The sequence below is a fragment of the Lutra lutra genome, chromosome 7, assembly GCF_902655055.1.
Source record: "Lutra lutra chromosome 7, mLutLut1.2, whole genome shotgun sequence".
NCBI classification, from domain to species: Eukaryota; Metazoa; Chordata; class Mammalia; order Carnivora; family Mustelidae; genus Lutra; species Lutra lutra.
The window spans coordinates 113,184,255-113,211,259 of NC_062284.1; the positions used below are offsets into that span (position 1 = coordinate 113,184,255).

The 27,005-nt window shown below is 36.5% G+C and overlaps 2 protein-coding genes across 6 annotated transcripts in view; one reads left to right on the forward strand and one right to left on the reverse strand.

The window, feature by feature from the left end:
* The window catches only part of GPHN (gephyrin), a 653,508-nt gene that overhangs the window by 203,929 nt on the left and 422,574 nt on the right, over positions 1 to 27,005 (forward strand). The window lies entirely within an intron of this gene.
* On the reverse strand, positions 1,464 to 2,315 carry LOC125105660 (chromobox protein homolog 3-like). The gene has a single exon (XM_047739304.1). It carries the CDS (start codon positions 2,211 to 2,213, stop codon positions 1,677 to 1,679), a length of 537 nt encoding a protein of 178 aa, XP_047595260.1. The 5' UTR covers positions 2,214 to 2,315; the 3' UTR covers positions 1,464 to 1,676.

The following is a 27,005-nucleotide window of genomic DNA, read 5'->3' on the forward strand; positions in this document are numbered from 1 at the left end:
ATTATAATTATAATAGGTTGATGATATTGGATGCAGCTGTATCTGTTCTGTAGCCTTCGATATGTAACTTGATTATAAAATTGTTTCCAGTAAACTAAGAATCTAATGAAGGCCTAATCTGAGTTATTGTTTTACACAATGTTTAATTTTATTATTTTTTACTTTCTTTTCCATATCTATTCCCTCCTATCCTTACTGCCTTCATGATCTCTCCCTTTTGTCTCTAATTAAATCTTTTCTCAGGAAAAGAGGGTCTAATCAGCCAATTCACTAAAGATTTAAGTGACTGGTGGTATGAAACATGTTCTTCTGATACTATCTGTAGATTAAACAAGAAATGAAGTCATACTGTTTTTGGTGGGGAGGGGTGTGTTTGTGTGCACGTGCACATATGCACGCTTGTGAAATCTTCATAGTAGCCATTAATCACACTATGTATGCAACTATCTACTTATAAATCCATGCTTAGAGTAAACAATTATATAATACACTTTGTAATTTTTTTTTGAATATAAAACTATTTATTGACCACTGTTTACCAGTATTTACAATAAAGTAAACAATATACAGTTGGATAACATTCTGACTACAAAGTTACTGTTTTTCCTGGTTTGTGCTGAACCAGTAACTCAAATACTGAAAAGACTGAGCCTACATGTCAGGAATGAACTGGGGTAAAGAAAAAACATGCAGGTGAAGAATTTGGATTATAGAAGCCTGTCCACCCATTTACTCCAGCAGGTGCTAACTGCCAACATCTCTAACCATCTGATTACGATTAGTTTCCATGAAGGAAGTTGTAGACAGTCCATGAATCATGACCTTTTAGTCAATACAGCACAGAGAATTTCAACTTCTTAAAAAGGAATGGTTCACTAGAAGGAACATTTAAATGTCCATTTAACTAAAGTATTGCTTACCTAAGTAAAACACACCAGGACTTGTCTAGTTTTGTCATTTGGGTGGGGAGGTTGGTGGTGGTGATAAAATTTTCCCTTCAGGGATCTTGCAAATAAACTTGCGTTTATATGGCTGTAGAGAAGGATATGGATTCTGATATGGCTGCTTTTAAATTGTCCAATTTAAATTGTTTACATTATATTTAAATTGTCCAATTAATTACAAAATTTGAAAGGTAAGGCCTCAGGAAAAACTTCAGTTTAAGTGAATTATTTCTTAAAATGCTGAAAATGGTAGCATCCCGGAAACATGGGCTTATCCATGGTTATAAAATGCTGTTTTTGTTTTGGTGAAGGTTAAAAACAAAAACCACTTATGTATGTATTTTAAGTATACACACAAAAAACCACCTAAACAAACACAAAACCCAGAATGGTCCTTAGGCATATAGGAGTTAAACACAAATTCTGACTGAGTAAAGACTATGAAGATTTCCCCCAACATTTAGAAAAGGTTCTCTAATGCAGGGGGATAATATATCATGGTCTCAAATATTCTTTTCTGATAAAGGAAGCAACCACAGAAAGCTTTTATTTGTTTAAAGTAACCAGTGCTATAGATGCAAAAACCCCAACAACTCCCCCAATACTACTTCAAAACAAACATATCAAACTTGATTTTCATTAGAATGTTATTTCTTCACACTAATAAATCAAAAAACAAAGACCCAGATTTTATATATATATATAAATATATATAAAAAGCAATGCAAACAATTATTGAGCTTCATCTTCTGGACAAGAATGCCAAGTTAGTCTCTCTTCATAAAAAGCAATTACAATTTGAGGACACTTCATGTTTGCCTCTTTTGCCAGCACCAAGTCTGCCTCATCTGAATTTTTCCATTTCATGAGAAACATTAATTCTCCACTGCTGTTTGTGGCACCAATTATTCGTTCAGGATCAAGACCTCTGGCAAAGCCTCTTGGTTTATCAGCAGCATCTCTCTTCTTTGATTTGCTATCATCAGATTCACTGTCAGATAAAGATTTTCTTTTTGTACCATCTTTTTCTTTACCAGCTTTTTGAGAGTTAAGAAACGCTTCAATTAACTCTGGACAATCTAGATTTTCTTCAGGTTCCCAAGTATTGTCAGCATCTGTAAAACCCTTCCACTTCAGGAAATACTCCACCTTCCCATTCACTACACCTCGGTCCACCACAAATTCTTCAGGCTCTGCCTCTTCTACTTTTTTACTCTTTCCATTCTGTTCCTTTCCCATTTTTTGCAATGTAGTTTTATTGGAGGCCATTTTTTATTGCAGACTTGAAGAGCTATTATTCACCGCCTCCGAGCTGCTCCGGGTCCCGGGTCTGCGGTGTCTCTGGCCCTGCGCGCCTCAAGCTCCAGCCACATCCCTGTAATTTTTTTTAATACCTTGAAAGAATGTTCATAAATTTTCTTATACAGGAAATATGGACTAATGCCAGACATTCAGTCAGTTCTTATATATTGATTAATTGACTAAAATTTCAGAATGCTCAAACGTTTGAAATTGTAGTTGACAAAACATTTTCAAGTTTTATTATAGACAAATTCACAAAACCTCTGGCCCTCTAGATTAGGCTGTGTAGATTGGTTCCATCTAGAAAAGCAGTCACATATTTGAGCCATGTTTTAGTTGAAGATTCTACTTGGAGATTTAATATAGCAATGAACAACTTTTTAAAAAGACTTCCTTAGGAGGGATTTTGATACCAAGTCATACTTGACATTTGTATAAAATCTTGTTAGGTAATGGAGCTTTGTCCCTATGGTACATGTCCAAATGCCGTAGGTTAAATGTCTGTTCAAGTCTTCTGCCCATTTCTTGACTAGATTTTTTGTTTTGGGGTTATTGAGTTTGATAAATTCTTTATAAATTTTGGATACTAGCCCTTTATCTGATATATCATTTGCAGATATCTTCTGCCATTCCATAGGTTGCCTTTAGTTGTTTTGATTGTTTCCTTTGCTCTGCAAAAGCTTTTTATCTGGATGAAGTACCAGTAGTTCATTCTTACTTTTGTTTCCCTTGCCTATGGAGACATATCTAGCAAGAAGTTGCTGTAGCCAATGTCCAAGAAGTTGCTGCCTGGTTTTCTTTTTCAACATTCCTTTGTCTATTCAGAGTCTTTTCTGGGTACATACTGATTTCAGAATTGTTTGCTCCATCTCTGGAAAATGCTGGTGGTGTTATTTTGATAGGGATTGTATTGAATGTATAGATTACTTTGGGTAGTAAAGATATTTTAACAATATTTGTTTGTCCAATCCATGAACACGGAATGTTTTTCCATTTCTGTCTTCCTGAGTTTCTTTCCTTTCAGTATTTTTATATTTTTATACATATTTCATTCGGTATTTTATATATTTCAAAGTATAGGTCTTTCACCTCTTTTGGTTAGGTTTATTCCTAGGAATCTTATTATTTTTGATGCAATTGTAAATGGAATTGATTCCTTCATTTCTCTTTCTGCTGCTGCATTATTGGTATATAAAAATGCAACAGATTTATGTATGCTGATTTGTATCTTGTGACTCTACTGAATTCAATTATCGGTTATAATAGTTTTTTCGGTTGATTCTTTTGGGTTATCTATATATACTGTCATGTCATCTGCAAATATTGAAGGTGTGACTTATTCCTTGCCAATTTGGATACCTTTTATTTCTTTTTGCTGTATGCTGTGACTAGGACTTCCACTACTATGTTAAATAACGATGGTGAGAGTGGACTTTATCTTTGGTTTTTGACATTTTAATTATAACGTGTCTTGCTGTGAACCTCTTTCAGTTCATTTTATTTGGAACTCTCTGTGCTTCCTGAGTCTAGTTGTCTCATTCCTTTGTCAGGTTGGGGAGCTTTTCAACAATTATTTTTTGGATAAGTTTTTGTGCTTTTTCATCAATCTATTTTTGAATCTTTGTAGTTATTTTTCAGTTCAGTTATTTTACCTTTCTGTTCTGTAACTTGTTATTTTCCTGTTTCCCATCTCTTTGTTGATATTTTCACTGTGTTCATTCATTTTCCCCAAGCTCACTGAGGATCTTTATGACTATAATTTTGAATACTTTATCATGTAAATAAATTACTTATCTCTGATTCATTAAGATTTTTTTGCAAGGAGTGGTTATCTTATTCCTTCAGTTGGAGCATACTCCTCTGTTTCCTCATTTTGCTTTTCTTTTGTATTTATTTCCATGTATTAGACAAAATAGCTACTTCTCTCATTTTTGAAGGAATCTCCTTGTGTAGGTGATGAACTTTATAGTTCAACCTTGCCCTAGTTTTGGTTGTATTTCAAACTTTGTGATTGTGTAAGCTGCCTGATTTATTCTTGATAGGTCCCAGTTGTTGAGATTGTGCCAAGTCCTGTTAGTGTTCCAAAGGGAAGGATCTCAGTCAGCACTAGTTTCAGACTGATTTGAGGGTAGCAGCTTTTCAAGAAAGAAATACGTGCAGTCATGGGATACTGCAGTCATAACCCCTACTGATCTCTAGACAAGGTGATTTGGAGTTGTCTTCTTGGTGACAGTCACAAAAAGTAGGGCTCAAGATAAGTGTATAGCTTCTTTTTAGGAGATGTGGTAAGCTATAATGTTGCCATGGGAGAGTACAAACTTTGACATCCCCAGCTTATGTTTCCTGAGAGCTCCTCCATAGCCTCTAGATGTGTGGTAAACCTGAAGTGTACCCATCAGGCTGAAGTTCTAGAATAATTAGGCATTTTTCACAGAAAGACTGAGGATGAGTTTCAGTCTGCTGGCTATGCCATGCCTTGGGATTGGTAGCCTACTAATAACTGTTTCTCCAATTATTTCATTTCTGTGGGACCCAGCAACACAGGCCCCCTTGGCTACCATAGCCAGGTGTGTTCAAGAGGCATCCCCTTTGCAGACTGTACACTTCTGCCAGCTTCAGTGGCACTGCAGGAGAACATGGATGTGAGACAAGCCTGTCTGTACTAGCAAGGTAGAGTAAGCACAAAAATGGCACCCGTCAGCATCTGTGCTAGCAAGGTGAAATAAGCATCCAAAAATGACACTTGTCAATGCCTTCTTCCACAGAAGAAGTCCTACTAAACTCTTGCCTGCATCTTTGGCAGATGTTTGAAGATCATTCCTGAGTCTCCTTCACATATGAGCTAGGTGCTTTTCAAACTTCTGCTTTTGTGTTGGGTCCAAGGGTGAGTCTGTGCATAAGCACTTCAAGAGTAGACTTTCTATTCTCTACAGTCTTTTGGGTCTTCTGGGGTATAAGCCCTGTTGGTTTTCGGAGGCAGATGTTTTGGGACTTATCACTCTGGAATAGATCTTGAGGATTGGATTTCCTAATGTGGGGTACAAATCTTTCTTTTAGGAGGGCAGATTCTATACTATTGAGATGTCTCCCAATTGTGGGTCACTGCTTGTAAGTGGGGGAGTATGAGGCGGGCAAGACCACATCTCTGCCTCTCCTAGTGGTCTCAATGTGGTCCCTTATCCTAGATTGTAGAGGAGCCCTTCAGCTAGTTTTCAGGACATTTTGAGAGGGAATTGATCCATATAACTATATATTTGATGTGTCTAGTGGAAGGAAGTAAATTCAGGATTTTCATATACTGACATCTTGAAACTACTCTCTGAAGCTGGTCTTTATTCCATCCCACTGGAACCAGAATCACTAATTGAATTTTTAAGCAGTATTGAGGCTGTGATTGCTTCACCATCGGTACATAACTTCTAAAATGTGGAAAATACACATTTAAACATCAAGGTGTGTTTTTTTTTTGTCATTGTTATTTGTACCTTTGGTGTGAGATAAAGTTTGTGGAAGGTATAATTAGAATATCATAAGAAGAAATTGATCCCAAATGAAATATTAATTCATTAATTTATTCATTCTATGAAAATTTAATGGATACCCACTCTTGGCTTGGAACTGGAGATATGATAATAAATAAGATAAGGCAGAGCTTCTTCTCTAGAAGAGGTTAACATATATGAGACAGGCATTTATAGTACATTTTAAAAAAATACTATGTTCAGATGTGCAAAGGGAACTCATATTTGTTTTCTTTTAATATTTTTTCATTTATTCTTGAAGATAGAACTGTTAAGAATTTGGGACTGTGTTAATAATAAGTGTACATTAATGCATTTATATATGAAATTTCTAAAGGGTTTGTTAGAATGCATTTAAAATAGTAATAGAAATTACACAAGTAATCAGACCAACAGGTTAAAGGGAGATAATTCATATTTTCATAAATGAAGCCATCAATTTTTTTCTTTTAAGACTTTAAATACCACATTATTTATTGAGGGTAGTGAATTATAATTTTAACATTAGATGAACAACTTCCAAGCATTTTAACTGCCAGCCTGGAAAACAGAAGTCTATAATCCTTTAAAATTATCTTCTGTCAGTAAATAAATATATTAGTATATACATTACACTCTTTTTCCCTATGTAGTTTTGTATCCAGTTCCTAAGAGGCCACATTAATCATCATCTTTTTTCCTAAATTAGTATTTGAGATATAGAATTGATAAACCAGATATCAAACTTGAAGCAAACTATCAATTGAGCTCTAAAGATTATTTTAGATCTGTCAGATGTAATGTATTACTGATGACTTTTTAAATTCTAATATGGTAAAACTTAAGTGAAATGAGGAGTTTGGAATTTGGTGACCTTGACTAAGATCATTTGTCGTGCCATGCCATAGTTGCCTTCTTTTCTAAGAACCATTTTTCTCGGTATCATATCTTCACTCTACTTCAACGTATCCACTACTCAGAATGTAGTCCTCAATATTTCTGACTTCAGGAATTTCTCTCTATCAGGACACCTGTATTTCATATATTTCATATCCCTTTCATATAAGGGATATTCTTATTGCCCTTTTTTAAAGGAAAATTTATGAGACATTTAGACAATTTGATGAGTTATTGAGGGATCTCACTTCTTTCACAGTTGAATAAGCATTAAATAAAGTGCCTCCTGTAACCAGGCTTATAGGCTTTGGAGTAAGGAAAAAATCATTCCTGATCTTAAAAACTTTATGCGGAAAGGTAGAAAGACATGATAATAAAATGGATGAAGTAAGATAAATGCCAAAATTTAAAGAATACAACATATAATTCATTCACATTTAACTGACTTACCCTTAACCAATTAACTAGCATACCCTTAACTAATTAACTAAACATATCTTCTCTTTACAGAGAAGTTAACTAAACTTAACTTTAGTTAACTAAACTTTAGTTAACTAAACCTTCTGCTTTCTGTAAAACACACTGACATCTGTCCCAAATATAGTAGACCCCTGAACAACATAGGAGTTAGGAGCATCGACCCCATGTAGTTGAAAATCTGCATATAACTTTTGACTCTCCCCAAATTTACTAATAGCCTACTGTTGACCGGAAGCCTTAATGATAACATAAATAGTTAACTAATACATATTTTGTATGTTATATGTGTTATATACTTATTCTCACAATGAAGTAAGCTACAAAAAAATGTTAGTAAGAAAGGAAGCCCATGCTGCTGTGTAAGGCCCTACCCATCACCAGCCTCGCTGGTATTGTGTGCACATCCTGGGAAGTCTGGCACTATGCTCATTCCATGCATGAGTTATCAGGGACCTCAATGACAGCATAATTAACCTGGACAAGCACTGGGACTTTGTATGTATCATCAATGTGGCCTCAAAATGAGGCAAACAGATGTAAACTATACTCATTTGGTTGACCTGCATGCCCTGTATTCTAAGTGATATTTATGGATCCTGGCCTTTCCTTGCAGGTAGTTGAGGGGGCAAAAACCAGGGATTACTGCAGAGACTATGAATTTGCTGTGGGTATAACATCAAACTTTATATGTACAAAGAATATCTGTGAGAATGGAGACAATGACCACCTGCTGTGCAAGTGGATGAAAGTCTAGCCCAAGGGAGAAGAATCTTGGGAAATGCCACCAAGTTCTTCATTGATAAGAGTAGCTCTGTGGTTAAGCAGTATGGTCTCATGAAAGAGCCCCTAGTAATAGAGAAGGACATGCCCTACTACCTCTAGCTCTACAAGTATATCTCCCCACCCAAGCCCACTAACACCATCCCCTGAAATCTTTCACTTGGCAGCCATGAAGATTTGCCTGGAAACCAGCCTGTACTTCCTGCCAGAGGAAGATCCATTACTATCCCTGGTGGCTTGATGCCCCCCCCTCATCCCTTGCTGTCTTATATAAATATAAAATATACAAATAGGGGGGAAAAAAGGAAATAATGAAGAGAAAATACATTTACAATATTGCACTATAAAAACCCTCAATGTTGTTCAAAGATCAACTGTATACTAAACCTTTGCCTCTGGAGTACTAGGTTACTCTCTAGCATACTTCTGTTCCCAGTCATTGACATTTATACTTCCAGGAATCAATTGTATATATTCAAAGTCAGTTTTGCCAATAGAGCTTTTTATCATAATTACAGAATTAAATGTTAAAAATTCTTGAGGAGTGAAAAATTCATTTATATACAGAGACTAAACTTCAGAAAGATTATAAAGTTGAGTCACTAAAAATTGTTCTTAAATTAGGTATGACTTGATTATATATGGGGTAAAATCTCTTCTAATGATTATTTCTTAAGAACTTAAAGATAGCTATTTAGTTATCTGTAGTGGTGTGCTAGTGAAAGAAACCTGATGATAGCTCCAATCAGAAGACCCAAACTCAGAGAAAACCTTAGTCCATATCAAAAGATTGGTAAATAGATACTCATTTATATGTCTTAAGGTAAAATAAATTTTCTAATATATTGTTTTTATGATTCCTCACTTTAACTAATTTTATTGATTAATCAGTCAACACTCCCATGTTGAAATAGCATTTATAGTCAATGAAACTAATATTCAATCCTCTATTTTCTCATGACTTCTGCTTCATTGCTGTATGAAGCATCATCAGAAAAGATTTTGAATATTAAACAAGTGTGACACTTTTTGATATCAGTCCTGTTATTTTTCTCTTTTTTCCCCCTTTGTTTATGTGTCCTGAGTCTGTATGCCTTCCTTTTCACTGTGTACCAGTATCTCTTTGGAACCAAAATTTGGCAATTACTTTCTTTAATATTAGTGATCATAAACATTTAATCCAATTACTTTGTTCATTCTGTTATAGACTGTTAATAATAGGTTAAAAATATGCCCGGTATTATTTCTTGAATTTGATATCTATTTTGCATTTTTATCTAACCAGATGACAAAAGCATCATGTTGAAGTAGAATACTGGAATAGAAGCCAAGAGATACGACTTCTATGCCTGGATGCAGTGTTATCTGGGATGACCTTGGGCAGGGCACTTATGTTTTTTATTTTAAAATGGAGAATTAAACTAGATTACTTCAGAAATCGTTTTTCTTCATTAAATCTAAATAAAATAACCCAAACATATTCAGTATACTTTTCATAGATTTTGAGTTTTTTCAAAAGGGATTCCTTGGCTGGGGTTGGTTTTGACACTATTCTGACAGTAAAATCAGACATAGTAGCTCTATTTTTCGCATTTGCAAATATAGAAAGGGCTAGCACAAAAGTGGTGGCCATAGTTTTATTGGTACAAAAAAGAAGGAAAATGTATTAATTTGGGAGAGGTGGAGAAGACGGTTTCAGTGTCTTTTTTTTTTTAAGAGGGTAATACACTCTGTCAATGTATACTTTTTTAATAATAATGTTAATGTATACTATATTTCGATAGCAGGAACAAAATAAATTGAAGCTTAAATATCAGTAAAATTCTAAATTTTATCTATTTATATTTCATCTATGTAAAAAATCTGATTATTAACTGCACAATTGAATGAATTTGAGATGGACTGAACATGTTCTAAGACTTCATCATTTTGATCCTCTGACTTACCTTCCCCATGTTACTATTACTGCTAATGGTGCAAGATAGCTTTGGTTTAGATTCCAGCAAGCCAGGCAAGCAGAAACAGTTGTCCTAAAAATAAAGTTTTTATACTTCTGGGCTATCACTTGGCTGATTTTCTAAGTTAGTTGGATTTGGATCAGAATTCCTTATGTGTTACTTTGGTATCAAGGTCATTTGTACTAATTTGTAGTCACAGTATTTTTTTTTCTACAAGCTGTGAATTTAAAAAACAGCAGAACTGTAAGTTGATATTGATAACTTTGTGGCACTCACATTTTGGTCATGCACTTCTGAAGACTGCTAAAAGAAGCATAATTCTATAGTTGATTTGTTTTATAGCACCTATCCTTGTGTTCTTTTTATCTTGTTTTTTTTTTTTCTTCCCCTATGCTAGAAATGAACTCTGCTTAGAGGAAAGATTAGGGCACTTCCATTTGTTTGCAAGTTTGTGTGTTTATGAATCACAATTTGAGAAATAAGGTCTATAGCAGTGTTTTTGCAAGTATGGTCTTGTACTACCCACATCAGAATTATCTAGAAAGTTTGTTTAAAATGCTTATTTCTGGCCTTCATCTAAATCCTATTGAATCAGAATCTCCAGGAATGGAATTCAGGAATCTAGCTTTTAAGAAGCTTTCATGTGCTTCAAATGCCCATTTAATGTAGAATATCTTACCTTAATTACATTTCATATCCTGAAATATTATCTGATGATAATAGTATATGCATATAGTTGTCCCTTGAACAATAGGAGTTTGAACTGTGCGTGTTCACTTACATACAGCTTTTTTTCAATGAGTATATTGGACTTTTTTTTTTTTTGAGATTTGTGACAGTTGGAAAAAGTTAAAAACTGTGTAGCCTAGAAATATTGAAGAACTTTAAGAAAAAGGTGTTTCATGAGTGCATAAAATAAGTGCATTTATCATTTACTACCATAAAATATACACAAATCTATTATAAAAAGTTAAAACTTATCAAACTTATACACAGAAATACTTAATAGACTGTAGACAGATATTAATTGCAGTATTAAATCATAATTGCAAATAACTGTAGTACATAGTGTACTACTATAATAATTTCATCACCACCTCATTGCTATTGCAGTGACATAAAATATTGTAAGTGTCCATAAAACACCATGTGTTGCTGATCATCTGGAGAGCAGTTTATCTCCAATAAATTGCTTATCACAGTAAAACGTGGTCTCTTGGTTCACATTTTTAAATTTTTAATGATTTTATATATTTGACAGAGACACAGCAAGAGAGGTAACACAAGCAGAGGGAGTGGGAGAGGGAGAAGCAGGCTTCCCACCAAGCAGGGAGCCCAATGAGGGGCTTGATCCCAGAACCCTGCTATCATTGACCTGAGCCAAAGGCAGACACTTAACGACTGAGCCACAAAGGCTCCCTGGTTCACATTTTTAATTGTGTTTAGTGCAGTATCATCAAACTTGAGTTAACACCTAGGACCCATACAAAATGCCACTAGTGATTCTGCAAATGTTCCCAAGATACAGAAAAGTCATGACATTACAAGATATTACAAGACAAATTGCTTGATTTGTAGTGTAGATTGAGGTCTGTAGCCATGGTTCTCTGCCATTTCAAGATAATCCAGCATAAGAACCATTATAAAAATAGGTTAAAAAAAATTAGTGAAGCTGTCAGCACGTCTGTGCCACCATGCATGAAAGTCTTGTGCTCTTTGTGACATACCTTTTTATTTCATATCGAAAGTACAGCTTTTATGTGGTTTTAGGATTGCTATAATAAAGACATATTTAAAGACTAATATGATTCAAGCAAAAGCCAAGTCATTATATGACAACTTAAAGGGAAGATGAAGGATCTAAAGCTAGAGAATTTAATATCAGCAAACGATGGTTTGATAATTTTAGAAAGAAGTTTGGCCTTAGAAATGTGAAGATAACAGTAGAAGCAGCTTCTTCCAACTAAGAGGCATCAGACAAGTTCCCATATACCATTAAGGAAATCATTTGAGGAGAAATGATATCTGTCTGAACAGGCTTTTAATGAAGACAAAAGTGCACTATTCTGGAAAAAGATGTCGCAAAGGACATTTATTAGCAAGGAAGAGAAGTGGGCACCAGGATTTAAGGCAGGATGAGATAGGGCTATTTCTACCGTTCTGTCCAAATGCAATTCATTTTGTGATCAGGACTGCCCTTATCTATAAAGCTGCCAACCTCTAAGCCTTGAGGAAAAAGATAAACACCAGCTGCCAGTCTTTTTGTTGTACACCAAGAAGTCCTGGATAATAACTCTTACTCTGGATTGGTTCCATCAGTGCTTTGTCCCTGAAGTCAGGAAATACCTTGTCAGTAGGGGACTACCTTTTAAAGTATTTTCAGTATTAAGCAATGCCCCAGCCACTCAGAACCACATGAATTCATCTACTGAAGGTGTTGAAGTAGTCTATTTGCCCCTGAACATGGCATCTCTAATTTAGCCTCGAGATGAAGAGATCATAATGACCTTTAAAGCCCATTATACATAATACCTTATGTAAAGGATTATCAGCATCATGGAAGGACCCCTGATAGAACATGTTGAAAGAATGGAAGAAGTATACCATTGAAGATGTCATAATTGGTATAGAGAAAGCTATGAAAGGCATCAAGCCTGAAACCATAAATTCTTCTTAAAAAAAATCGTCCACATGTTGCACATAACTTCAGAGGATTTATGATAGAACCAATCAAGGAAATCATGAAAGAGATTGTGGATATGGAAAAAAAGGCCAGAGGTAAAGTGTTTCAAGATGTAGATCTCAGAGAAACCCAAGAGGTAATAGACACCACACCAGAGGAATTAACAAAAGATGACTTGATGAGGACAAGTGCTTCCAAACCAGTGCCAGATGATGAGGAACAAGACAGAGGAGAAGTGCCAGAAAACAAACTGACATTAAACAATCTGGCAGGAAGATTCTGGTTATTTAAGATTACTTTTGAATCCTTTAAGGACATGGACCTTCATATGAGCACTGAAACTAAAGCAAATGGTGGAGGAAAGATCAGAAGGATAGGTATTGTATAGTAACATTTTTGGAGCTGTAAAAGCAAAAAAGACAGAAATTATAATGTCAGAGTTGTACTGAATGTGTCTGCCTCCTCCACCTCTTCCATTACTTCCACCTCTGCCATTCCTGAGACAACATGGACAACCCCTCATCTTCCTCCCTCTCCTCATCCTATTCAACATGAAGACAAGGGTGAAGACCTTTATGATGAACGACTTCCACTTAATGGATAGTAAATAATCATCATGTTGTACACGTTTTTTGTTTTTGGTTTTATTTTTTTGTTTTGATGTTGTATTCCAAGATCGCTTGTTTTCATATAATACCCAGAGCTCCATGCAACATGTGCCCTCCTTAATACCCACCAGCAGACCAACCCATCCCCCCATGCCCCTCCCCTCTGAAACCCTTTGTTTCTTTGAGTGCATAGTCTCTCATGGTTCCGCTCTCCCTCCGATTTCCCCTCTTCACTTTTCCTTTCTTTCTCCTAAACTCATCCATGCTATTCCTTATGTTCCACAAGTAAGTGAAACCATATGATAATTGACTATCTCTGCTTGACTTATTTCACTAAGCATAATCTCCTCCAGTCTCATTTTGATGCAAAAGCTGGGTATTCATCCTTTCTGATGGCTAGGTTATATTGCATTTTATATATGGACCACGTCTTCTTTATTCATTCGTCTGTTGAAGCGCATCTCAGCTCTATCCACATTTTAGTTATTGTGGACATGGCTGCTATGATCAGTGGAGTGCATATGACCCTTCAATTCACTACATCTGTATCTTTGGGGTAAATACCCAGTAGTACAATTGCAGGGTCATAGGGTAGCCCTATTTTTAATTTTTTGAGGAACCTCCACACTGGTTTCCAAAGTGGCTGCACCAACTTGCCTTCTCACCAACAGTGTAAGAGGGTTCCCCTTTCTCCACATCCTCTCCAACACATGCTGTTTCTTGCCTTGCCAATTTTTGCCATTCTAACTGGTGTAACGTGGTATCTCAATGTGGTTTTGATTTGAATCTCCCTGATGGCTAATGAGGATGAGCATTTTTTCATGTGTCTATTAGGCATTTATATGTCTTCCTTGGAGAAGTGTCTGTTCATGTCTTCTGCCCATTTTTTGACTTGATTATTTGTTTTTTGGGTGTTGCATTTGAGAAGTTCTTTGTAGATCTTGGATATCAGCCCTTTTTCTGTAGTGTCATTTGCAAATATCTTCTCCCATTCTGTGGGTTGCCTCTTTGTCTTGTTGACTATTTCCTTTGCTGTGCAGAAGCTTTTTAACTTGACGAAGCCCCCAAAGTTCATTTTTGCTTTTGTTTCCCTTGCCTTTGGAGACATGTCTTGAAAGAAGTTGCTGTGGCCGATGTCAAAGAGGTTATTGCCTATGTTCTCCTCTAGGATTTTGATGGGTTCCTGTCTCACATTGAGGTCTTTCCTCCATTTAGGGTATATCTTTGTGTATGGTGTAAGAGAATGGTTGAGTTTCATTCTTCTGTATATAGCGGTCCAATTTTCCCAGCAGCATTTATTGAAGAGACTGTCTTTTTTGCATTGGATATTTTTTCCTGCTTCATCGAAGATTATTTGACCAAAGAGTTGTGGGTCCATATCTGGGCTCTCCATCTGTTCTGTTGGTCTGTGTGTCTGTTTTTGTGCTGGTACCATGCTGTCCTGGTGATAACAGCCTCGTAATATAGCTTGAAATGAGGCAACATGATGCTCCCAGCCTTTCTTTTTCTTTTTCAACATTTCCTTGGCAATTTTGGGTCTTTTCTGCTTCCATACAAATTTTAGGATGGTCTGTTCCAGCACTTTGAAAAATGCCTTTGGTATTTTGATCGGGATGGCGTTCAAAGTGTAGTTTGCTCTGGGCAGTGTAGACATTTTAACAATGTTTATTTTTTCCAATCCATGAGCATGGAATGTTTTTCCATCTCATTGTGTCTTCTTCAGTTTCTTTCTTGAGTGTTCTGTAGTTCCTAGAGCATAGATCCTTTACCTCTTTGGTTAGATTTATTCAAAGGCATCCTATGTTTTTTGGTGGTATTGTAAATGGAATCGATTCTCCAATTTCTCTTTCTACAGTTTAATTGTTACTGAGTAAGAAAGCAGCTGATTTCTGTGCACTGATTTTGTATCCTGACACATTACCGAACTGCTGCATGAGTACTACTAATTCTGGGGGTAGAGTCTTGTGGGTTTTCAACATAAAGTATCATGCCATCTGCGAGGAGAGAGAGTTTGACTTCTTCTTTGCCAGTTTGAATAATTTTTATTTCTTTTTGTTGTCTGATTGCTGTTGCTAGGACTTCTAGCACTATGTTGAAAAACGGTAGTGGGAGTGGGCATCCTTGTCGTGTTCCTGATCCTAAGGGAAAGGTTCTTAGCTTTCTCCCATTGACAAGGACATTCGCTGTGGGCTTTTCATAGATGGATTTTATGAAATCGAGGACTGTTCTATCTCTGTACTCTCAAGAGTTTTAATCAGGAAAGGATACTGTATTTTGTCAGATGCTTTTTCTGCATCAGTTGAGAGGATCATATGGTTCCTGCCTCTCCTCTTATTAATGTGTTCTATCACACTGATTGATTTGAATATGTTGAACCACCCTTGCAACCCAGGGATAAATCCTACCTGGTCATGGTGGATAATCTTTTCAATGTACTGTTGGATCCTATTAGCGAGGATCTTGTTGAGAATTTTGGCATCTGTATTCATCAGGGATATTGGTCTCAAATTCTCCTTTTTTGGTGGGGGTCTTTGCTTGGTTTGGGGATCAAGGGAATGCTGGCCTCATAGAATGAGCCTGGAAGTTTTCCTTCTGTTCCTATTTTTTGAAACAGCTTCAGAAGAATAGGTATTATTTCTTCTTTGGATGTTTGGTAGCATTCCCCAAGGAATCCATCAGGTCCTGGACTCTTGTTTTTGGGGAGTTTTTGATCACTGTTTCAATCTCATTACTAGGTATTGGTCTATTCAGGTTGTCAGTTTCTTCCTGTTTCAGTCTTGGAAATTTACAGGTTTCCAGGAATTCATCCATTTCTTCCAGGTTGCTTAACTTACTGGCATACAGCTGTTGATGACAATTTCCGATGACTGTTTCTATTTCCTTGGTGTTAGTCGTGATCTCCCCCTTTTCATTCATAATTTTATTAGTTTCGGTCCTTTCTCTTTTCCTCTGAATAAGTCTGGCCAGTGGTTTATCCGGATATCTTACTAATTCTTTCAAAGAACAAGCTTCTAGTTTCATTGATCTGCTCTACTGTATTTCTGGCTTCTAACTGATTGATCCCTCCTCTAATCTTAATTATTTCCCTTCTTGTCTGTGGGTTAGGCTTAATTTGTTGTTGATCCTCCAGTTCTTTAAGGTGTAAAGAGAGTTTGTGTATTCGGGATTTTTCTGGTTTTGTTTGTTTGTTTGTTTGTTTGTTTTGAGTGAGGCTTGAATGGCTATGTATTTCCCCCTTAGGACTGCCTTTGCCATGTCCCATAGGTTTTGGACCGATGTGTTTTTGTTCTCATTGGATTCCACAAATTGTTTAAGCTCTTTTTTTTTTTTTAATATTTTTTATTTATTTATTTGACAGAGAGAGAGATCACAAGTAGACAGAGAGGCAGGCCGAGAGAGAGAGAGAGAGAGAGGGAAGCAGGCTCCCTGCTGAGCAGAGAGCCCGATGCGGGACTCGATCCCAGGACCCTGAGATCATGACCTGAGCCGAAGGCAGCAGTGTTTAAGCTCTTTTTTGATTTCCTGGTTGACCCAAACATTCTTGAGCAGGATGGTCTTTAGCTTCCAAGTGTTTGGATTTCTTCCAAACCTGTTCTTGTGACTGAGTTCCAATTTCAAAGCATTGTGGTCTGAGAATAGGCAGGAATAATCTCAGTCTTTTGGTATCAGGTGAGACCTGATTGGTGACCCAGTATGTGGTCTCTGCTGGAGAAAGTTCCACGTGAGCTCAAGAAGAATGAGTATTCTGAGGTTTTAAGGCAGAATGTTCTGGATATAACAACGAGGTCCATCTGGTCCGATGTGTCATTCAAAGCTCTTGTTTCTTTGTTGATTTTCTACTTAGATGATCCGTATATTGCTGAGAGTGGAGTGGTAAGGTCCCCTATAATTACCGCATTCTTATCAATATGTCTCTTTATTTTGATTAAAAGTTGGGTTATATAGTTGGCTGCTCCCATGTTGGGGACATAGATATTTACAATCATTAGATCTTCTTGTTGGATAGAACCTTCAGACATTTCTGCAAAGAAGACATCCAGATGGCCAACAGACACATGAAAAAGTGCTCCACATCACTCGGCATTAGGGAAATACAAATCAAAACCACAATGAGATACCACCTCACACCTCTCAGAATGGCTAAAATTAACAAGTCAGGAAATGACAGATGCTGGCGAGGATGCGGAGAAGGGGGAACCCTCCTACACTGTTGGTGGGAATGCAAGCTGGTGCAAGCACTCTGGAAAACAGTGTGGAGGTTCCTCAAAAAGTTGAAGATAGAGCTACCCTACGACCCAGCAATTGCACTACTGGGTACTTGCCCTAAAGATACAAACGTATGTGATCCGAAGGGGCATGTGCACCCGAATGTTTATAGCAGCAGTGTCCACAATAGCCAAACTATGGAAAGAACCTAGGTGTCCATCAACAGACGAATGGATAAAGATGATGTGGTATATATATACAATGGAATACATGCAGCCATCAAAAGAAATGAAATCTTGCCATTTGCGATGATGTGGATGGAACTAGAGGGTATTATGCTTAGCGAAATAAGTCAATCAGAGGAAGACAACTATCATATGATCTCCCTGATATGAGGAAGTGGAGATGCATGTGGAGGGTTTCGGGGGTAGGAAAAGAATAAATGCAACAAGATGGGATCGGGAGGGAGACAAACCCTAAGAGAGTCTTAATCTCACAAAACAAACTAGGGTTGCTGGGGGGGGGGGGGTTAAGGAGAGGGTGGTGGGGTTATGGACACTGGGGACGGTATGTGCTATGGTGAGTGCTGTGAAGTGTGTAAACCTGGCGATTCACAGACCTGTACCCCTGGGGCTAATAATACATTATATGTTTATTAAAAATTTTTAAAAATTATTTAAAAAAAAGAATGATATAGTGTCCTTCTGTATCTCTGACTACAGTCTTTAGCTTAAAATCTAATTTGACTGAGATGAGAATTGCTACCCCAGCTTTCTTTATGGTCCATTGGCATGAAAGATGGTTCTCCATCCCTTCACTTGCAGGCTGGATGTATCTTTAGGTTCAAAATGAGTCTGTTTTTAGACAACATATGGATGTGTCCTGTCTTTTTATCCAATCTGCAGCCCTGTGCTCTTTTATACAAGTGTTCAGGCCGTTCATGTTGAGAGTGATTTTTTTTTTTTTAAGGCTTTATTTGAGAGAGAGAGACAGAGAGGGGGGGAACATAGCAGGGAGAGTGGGAGAGGGAGAGCCAGGCTCCCCGATGAGCAGGGAGCCCGATGTGGGGCTTTATCTGAGGACCCTGGGATCTTGACCTGAGCCAAAGGCAGACAGTTAATGACTGAGACACCCAGGCACCCCTAGAGTGATTATTGAAAGATATGATTTTATCATCGTCATGTTGCCATGACAGCTATGTTTCTACAGGTAGTCTCTGTAAGTTTCTGCTCTATATCACTCTTGGGGTCTCTTTCCTTTTATAGAACCCCCCTTATTATGTCTTGCAGGGCTGGCTTGGTGGTCACAAATTCTTTCATTTTCTGCCACTCCTGGAAGCTCTCTATCTTTCCATCCATACAGAATGGCAGCCTTCCTGGATAGAGTATCCTTGGCTGCATGTTCTTCTCATTTCATACACTGAATATGTCTTGCCAGTCTTTTCTGGCTTGCCATGTCTCTGTGGACAGGTCTGACGTTATTCTGATACTCTATACTTAAGAAAGCTCTTCCTCCTTGCTGCTTTCAAAATTGTTTCCTTGGATCTAAGATTTGTGAATTGTACTATTAAATGTCATGGCGTTGGTCTGTTCTCATTGATCTTGGGAGGAGTTCCTGTGCCTCTACGACAGGACTGTTTGTTTCCTTACCAAGATTAGGGATGTTTTCAGCTAGGATTTACTCAACTGTATCGTCTAGTCCTCTCTCTCTCTCTCTTCACCCCTCAGGGATCCCAGTCATTCTGACATTGGAACGTTTCATGGCATCATTTATTTCTCTAATTCTGTTTTCATGGATTTTAAGCTGTTTGTTCCAGGCCTCCTCCTGATCCCTCTTTTCCATCATTTTGTCTTCTAGATCACCAATTCGGTCTTCTGCCTCATTTACCTTAGCTGTTAGAGTTATCTAGATTAGACTGGATCTCATCGATAGTGCTTTTTTCAGTTCTGTCAGATTAGCTCTCACTTCTTCCCTTTTCGTATCTATGTTTCCATTTATGGTTTCCTCCAACCTAGCTATTGTTTGCATATCTGTTACCTTGAAGTCTATTTCTGACATCCTGCTTATATCCCTATTTATTAGTTCTGTGGCAGATGTCACAGTCTCTGAATTTTCCTCTGTTGGGGGTCCTCCTCCTAGTCATTCTGGTGAGAGACGGTTGGGGGAATGTCCGCAGTCCAAAGTATTGATCACAACCTAAGCATGATGTACCTGTTTTATAGGGACCTTAGGGCTGTTGGTCTCTTGTTCTTCCAGTCTGTCTTCTGGGGGAGGGGCCTCCTGCACTGTTACTGAGGCAAACCTGTTTGGGCAGAGTTGCCCTGCCCTCTAAGTGGGTGGATGGGCTCAGTGAAAACCGTTTTTGGGGGGCTTTTTTTCTCTGGCGACTTTCCTTGGCAGCTTTCTCCATCTCTTTCGAGAGTCAGAGCAGAAGTGATTATATCCAAACCTCTGTCTCAGAACAGAGATCGCAGTCTGCTCTCCACTGAGCACTCCAGGCCACACTATTTCCATTTCTGTCTGTGCTACTGAAAACTGTAGCATCCTGGGTTGTGCACCCCGTAGCTGCATCCTCAAGCCCTCACTTCCATGATCCGGCATCTCTCTGCCCTTTGAGCTTCTAAAACTACCCCCCCCCCCCCGTTTGCACACGCACCCACGCAGCTCCAGCTTTTATTCTTGGGAAGTGCCCTAGTCCTTTCCCTGCAACTACTGGTCGGTGAATCTGTGCCTATTCTCCAGGGCAGGATGCTTTTGCTCTCTTTTGTTATTTTACCTTCCCGGTGCCAGCCCATCCGACCGCTCCCTGTCTCTTCCATTTATCTTTCAACATCTGCCCATAGCATCACGGCTCCCTGTTTCATAATGTTGAAAGTAGTCAGCAGAGATATTCAGTTGGTATAGATCCTGATATATCTTCTTACGTCTCAGGCTCATTTCTTTAGCATCAGAGTGGTCTGGTAGATATCCAGCTCAATTCAAGGGACCGGTTGAAATAGAGTACCCTATTCCTCCACCATCTTGGTCCCTTCTTATCATGTTGTACGGTTTAAAAACTTATCTGTTGTGTATGCAATTGTCTTCATGCGATTATCTGATGAGTGTACAGCTAGAATGGTATGAGATGTTTTTGTATCATCATCATTATCATCATCGCCTAAGTATTCATCATGTAGAATATTGTGTGTAAGTCTTATATGAAAGTGGGTAGCCTATCCTTATATATGCGTGAAGGTAGTGATTTTTAATACAGTATAAAATTATAATGTTTTAAGTCCTTTACTTTTTTATGTTTCCTTTCAAAGAATTACATTACCATATTGTATGCTCTCTCACATTAATTGTAGAAACTGTGTCAGCCTATCATCATAGGTAAGTGTTGTTGTTTTTTTTAAAGTAACAAGTTTCCAGTATTGTGTTAGGAATATGACTAATACTGTATGCCATAAAAATTTTATAGCCATTCTTACTGATTATACTAGGCTACCACAAAGCAGTCATATTACTACTTCTTTATTTTCTGTGCATGAAACATTATCCCTGTAAGTAAATAGGATTTTCTTTATCAAACTATGTTTTCATTTTTGATGTTTAGTGTAATATAGATAACATCTACATTGTTTTCTATCAAATAATTTTGGTGTAGCTACTTACAGATAATTCTTCTTCAAGCAGTTGTAAACTTACAGTACTGATAAATATAGAACAGTACTGTAAATGTATTTTCTCTTCCTTATGATTTTCTTTATAACGTTTTCTTTTCTCTAGGGTACTTTATTGCATGAATGCAGTATGTAATACATATAGTGTAGAAAATACGTGTTAATTGACAGTTTATGTTATCAGTAAAGCTTCTGTTCAAGAGTAGGTTATCAGTAGTTAAGTTTTTGGGGAATCAAAAGTTATACATGGTTTTTTGACTCTGTCAGACAGTGCAGGTCAGCACTCCAACCCGAGTTATTCATGGGTCATCTGTAGTTTATATATAAATACATACAGGAAAACTGGGAGTGTATGCCAAAAATTTTTACAGATGGGATTCTCAGTCAAAAATTTTTGAAGACCACTGATCTAGATATACTGTTCAGTATGGTAATTGTCGCTTTTGAGCACTTGGCAGGTTGTCTAGTCGAGACTGGGATGTAAGTGTAAAATACACATCAGATTTTGAAGACTTCAATGGATGTAAAATATCTCATTAAGAATTATTTAATTGATTACTTGTTGAATAATGATATTTTGTTATATGGAATCAAGTAAAATATAGTGAAATAAATGTCACCCATTTCTTTTTACCCGTTTTTTTTTTTCTCCCAACGTGGCTACTAGAAACTAAAATTACAGTATGGCTTGCATAGATTCCTGTTCGACTACACTGGTCTACAGCTTACAAACATTGACTGGGGTATTAGAGGCTCTCAATTTCTTATGCAGTTCTTATTCTTTATTCTTTTATTCATTTGAATAGTGAAGACAATACATATTTATTTATAATTAGTGTATATAGTGGAAGTCTAAATCAACAATTTTTATGTCATTGGGAAAGGTTAGCATATATTAATGATATTAATGGGAAGATCAGTATCAATTTTAGGAGCCTGCTAAGAAATTCTGCAGAGCTACTAAACTTAAATATGCCTTTTATCCTGTTTCTGTGAGTATAATTGTAAAATCATTACAAACCAGTTGGGTCTTAGAGCATTACCAAACATTTGTGATATTGTCAAATTAAGCTCTTACAGGATTACTTAACACTTGAATAATTCTTCTGATTTTAATAACATGCATAAATAATTGGTTTTTAAAAAATTTATGGTTCAGCAGTTCTGTGGGGTTTTAAAAAATAGTATTTGTCTAATTTTTTTCTTTTTTTTTCTAAATTTTTTTTTAATTTATTTGACAGAGATCACAAGTAGGCAGAGAGGCAGGCTGAGAGAGAGAGAGAGAGAGAAAGGAGGAAGCAGGCTCCCTGCTGAGCAGAGAGCCCAATGCGGGGCTTGATCCCCAGACCCTGGGATCATGACCTGAGCTGAAGGCAGAGGCTTTAATCTGCAGAGCCACCCAGGCGCCTATTGTCTCATTTTTTAAAAAATATATTATTTATTTGACAGAGTGAGAGAGGGAGACAAGCATTGGGAATGGCCAGTAGAGGGAGAGGAAGAAGCAGGCTCCTCACTGAGTAGGGAGTGTGATGCAGGGCTTGATCCAGGACCCTGGGATGATGACCTGAGCCGAAGGCAGATGCTTAATGACTGAAATACCCAGGCACCCTAGTATTTGTCTAAATTTAATGTTGTGTGCCATTATTGTATGTGTTCATTGGCCTTTACTGATTTTTACAAATTTATTTTTTTAAGATTTTATTTATTTATTTGACAGACACACAGTGAGAGAGGGAACACAAGCAAGGTGTGGGATAGGGAGAAGCAGGCTTCCCACTTAGCAGAGAGTCCAATGTAGGGCTCTATCCCAGGACTCCGGGATCATGACCTGAGCCGAAGGCAGATGCTCAATGACTGAGCTACCCAGGCACCCCTGATTTGTCACAAATTCAGATGAATTCATATATGAGTTGCTTTTTACTCGAATACAGACACAACTTAAGTTTTTTAAAAGTGATCTTACTATTTTTACTAACTATATGCTTTATATCTTTATATGTTTTCAGTATAGTTGTACTTTTTAAAATTATTTTTATTAACATATAATGTATTATTTGCCCCAGGAGTACAGGTCTGTAAATCATCAGGCTTACACATTTCATAGCACTCACCATAGCACATACCCTCCCTAATGTCCATAACCCAACCACCCTATTCTTACCCTCCCACCCTACAGCAACCCTCAGTTTGTTTTGTGAGATTAAGAGTCTCTTGTAGTTTGTCTCCCTCCAGATCCCATCTTGTTTCATTTTTCTTCCCTACAAGAAAAGTAGTGTGTTTTTCTTAATTTCATGTTGAATCTCAAATTGTAATCATGAATGAGTTTATAAAAAGTAAAGCTGATTTCTGTTGTCTTTTCAAGGTGTAGTCTTTAGTCCAGTGGCTTTGGCATTGCCAAGGACATTTTAGGCAATTCAGTATTTCAGCTCCCACACCAGTTCTACCCCATAAGAATTCAGATGTTCAAGTGTGAGACATGGTGGTGGTGTTATTTTACCTGCATGTCTAGATTTCTGCTGAGACTGCCATCTAGTGACAGATTTATAAAATTTATCAACTAAGAAATCTGTTTTCTTTGCAATGTGGTAAAATAATTTAGATAGAAAAAAAATAAAAGGAGGTAATACTCTTTCCGTATCTAGTCCTTTACCAGTTCCCTAGAGACACTTTTAACTGTTTCTGATTTTAGTTATTCTCATATTTACTTCCCCTGCTTGTGCTCTCTCTCTCTGACAAATAAATAATATCTTAAGAAAAAAAGAAAAATATTTTATTTTCCCTATTCTTACTGATATTATGGTTGGTTATAGAATTCCAGATTCAAAATCAATTGCCCTTAAAACTTTAAAGCAATTCTCCATTGTGATCTATTGTTCATGGATTTCTTATTTTTTTTTCCTTTTGAACATTTATTTTTCTAACTATGAGAGTTTTGGTTTTTTTTTTTTTTTTTAAAGTAGGCTCTATGCCCAACATGGGGCTTAAACTTAAGACCCTGAGATCAAGACCTGAGCTGAGATCAAGAGTTGGATGCTTAACCAACTGGGCCACCCAGGTGCCCTTGAGAGCTCTTTTCTTTTTGAAATTTTATGGGATTCCATGTAATAATATGTCTAAATATGGCTCTTTTTTCATTCATCCTGCTTGGTCCTTGATAAGCCATTTCAATAAAAAGATTTGTCTTTCAGCTTTTGGAAATTTTTTTCTTTTGTTGGGTTGTTTTCAGTTACTATATATTTCTCTTCTCTTTCTAGAACTCCAAGTCGACAGAGATATTATCTTTTCTATGATTCTATATTTGCTGGCTTGCTTTTACTTTGTTTTGAATGTTTCCATCTCTTTAGGAGTGATATTGGCCTATAATTCATCTTTGTATACTTATTTTGCCTGGTTTTTGTTTTTATATCAAGTTTTCACTGGAATAATTGAGTGAATTTGGGACTGTTTTATTTCCTTCCTTGTTTTTCTTGTTGTAGATTTGTATAAGATTACAAATATTTATTTTGTTTAAATTGGGCCTAATGCTTTGGGAATTTTTAACTAATGATTCAAGTTTTAATGGTGTTACTACTATGCACTCTCTCTCTCTCATCTTGAGTCTGTTTTAAAAGGTTATATTGTTATTGGAATGTGCTCACTTGGTCAGTGTTCAAATTCATTATACTAAAATTGTTCATACTAGTCTCTTAACTTTTGAAGTCTGGCTGAATTAGCAGTTCTGTTTCTTTTTTATTACTAATATTTTTTATTTGTGTGTTTCCAAAGGTTTGTGTGTGGGGGGAGTGTTATCTCATCAGAGCTTGTCTATTCGTCTTTGGAAGATCAAACTTTTTGACTTTACTGACCCTCCTACATTATGTATTTTTTAATTTATTAAATTATGCTCTTGTATTTTTTCTCTTCTTTCCATTTTTGTATTGTTCTTTTTTATACCTTAAATTGCACATTAAGTTTCTTAATATTCATCCATTCTCTTTTCAAATATAGTTTTATAATCATAAATTTCAGCTTACAAAATTTGATATTCAGCCTTTTCATTATTGTTTACTTTTTTTTTGTTGACTCGAGATTTTTTAGAAGAATGTTTCTAAATTTCCAAATATATGTGACTTTTGTGTTTATCATATTATTGTTGACTTCTATTTAGTAATGTTATGCTCTGAAAACTTGTTTTGTATCATTCTGATTCTATGAAATTTGTGGTGTCTTGTTTTATTTATTTATTTATTTGTTTTTGGTGTCTTGTTTTATATCCCCACCACCCAATATTAATGCTTGGTACCTAAGAGGCATTTAACATCTGTTTAATGAATTAATTGAATCCTTTAAGAATGAATCACATAATATGTCATCTTTTCTATTTGAAATCTTATTGTTGAAGGAGATTGGTTGCCAGTCTCAGTTGTAGAAGTAGTACTTTTTTTTCCTTCTGCCATCATCCATTTCCTGTGTAATAACAGATAAGGAGAGACATGGTTAAATAATAGCCAGAAAGTTGAGGTCAGTATGCCAGAAAGTTAGAAGGGTACCTTGAGATTTTACTGGCCAGCTTTGACTCAGAGGAGCAAGTCCAGATTTAGTGAAAATGATATTTCTATGTATCTCTCAGATATGCCCATTGTGTATATCACTTGTTATGGCAGCAGTTTTGAATATAATACTTACAGTGTGCTATATATTTCACCCAGATAAATTGTTTGACGTTGCAAATTAGTAAGCACCACAGTCACATACTTTTGCCAAAGAGTCATAGCTGAAAGAGCTAGTTTCTCCTTCTTTGAGAGCCATAATATTATCCCAAGCATTTTTTAGGAAGTATACTGTAGACACTAATCAGTTGACTCAATCTCATATGATTGACCAGTCTGCCCCTCATCTTGAAGAATTTTACTTATTTCTGCTTTTATATATTATTATCTCCTTCTGCTTTTTAAAAAAATTTATTCTATTGTTCTTTTTTATGTCTTTAATTGCACTTAAACTCCTTAGTTTTCATTAATTCCAACAGGAAATTATGTGGTCAAATCCAAAGGTATAAGGTAAAGAGGTCTGCCTCGCTCACAATTCCTTGCCTAATAACTTTGGATTCGACCAGCTAACATTCTGTTACCAGTTCAATGGGACCCCATGTGTCTGCTTTCTCTCTTAAACATCCACCATGCGTTGAGAATATAGTGTGACAGTTTATTGGTCTCAAGAGAAGAACAAGAGACACCTTAAGGACAGCTGTCCCTCAGCCAAGGCCCATCAGGATTAGATAACAAGCCATTTAGCCACATTTTCATGAGTAAATCCAGTTGAGCCCAGGCTAGAAAAGATATTATTCAGCTAGACCGCAGATTTAGGAGAAACAATAATTTATGCTTATTTGAAGCCTCTGAGTTTTAGGGTGCCAGCAATAGCTGATACAAATATTTGTTGTACTGAAAATATATTTCAAAGCACTTCTATTCTTTTCTTGTATCATTAAATGAACAGAAACAAAAGATCTATATCTATCTATTGGTCCAACAGGAAAACAGACTATATTGCATTATTGGTTTTATTCATTAGGTATTTTAGCAGAAGCAATCACACAGCTGGAAAGGGAAAAAAATTAGTATTTTTTAAAAATGTTATCAAAATATACCTTACATAAAATTGAACCATTTTAACTACAGAATTCACTGGTTTTCAGTATTTTTTACAGACTTTTGCAAGTCACCACAATCTAATTTTGAGCATTCCCTTCATCCCAAAAGAAATCTTTGTGACCATTACCATATACTTCTCTCTTTACCTCCCCAGTCCCACTCTAGGTAACCACAAATCTACTTCTTACGTCTAGATATTTGCCTATTCTAGACTTTTTATATCAGTGAAACTATACAACATATGATTTTGTGTGTATGTGTAATTTTTTTTCACTTAGCGTGTTTTGAAGGTAATCTGTGTTGTAGCATGTATCAATACTTAGGTTCTTTTTATTTCTGAATAGTATTCTAT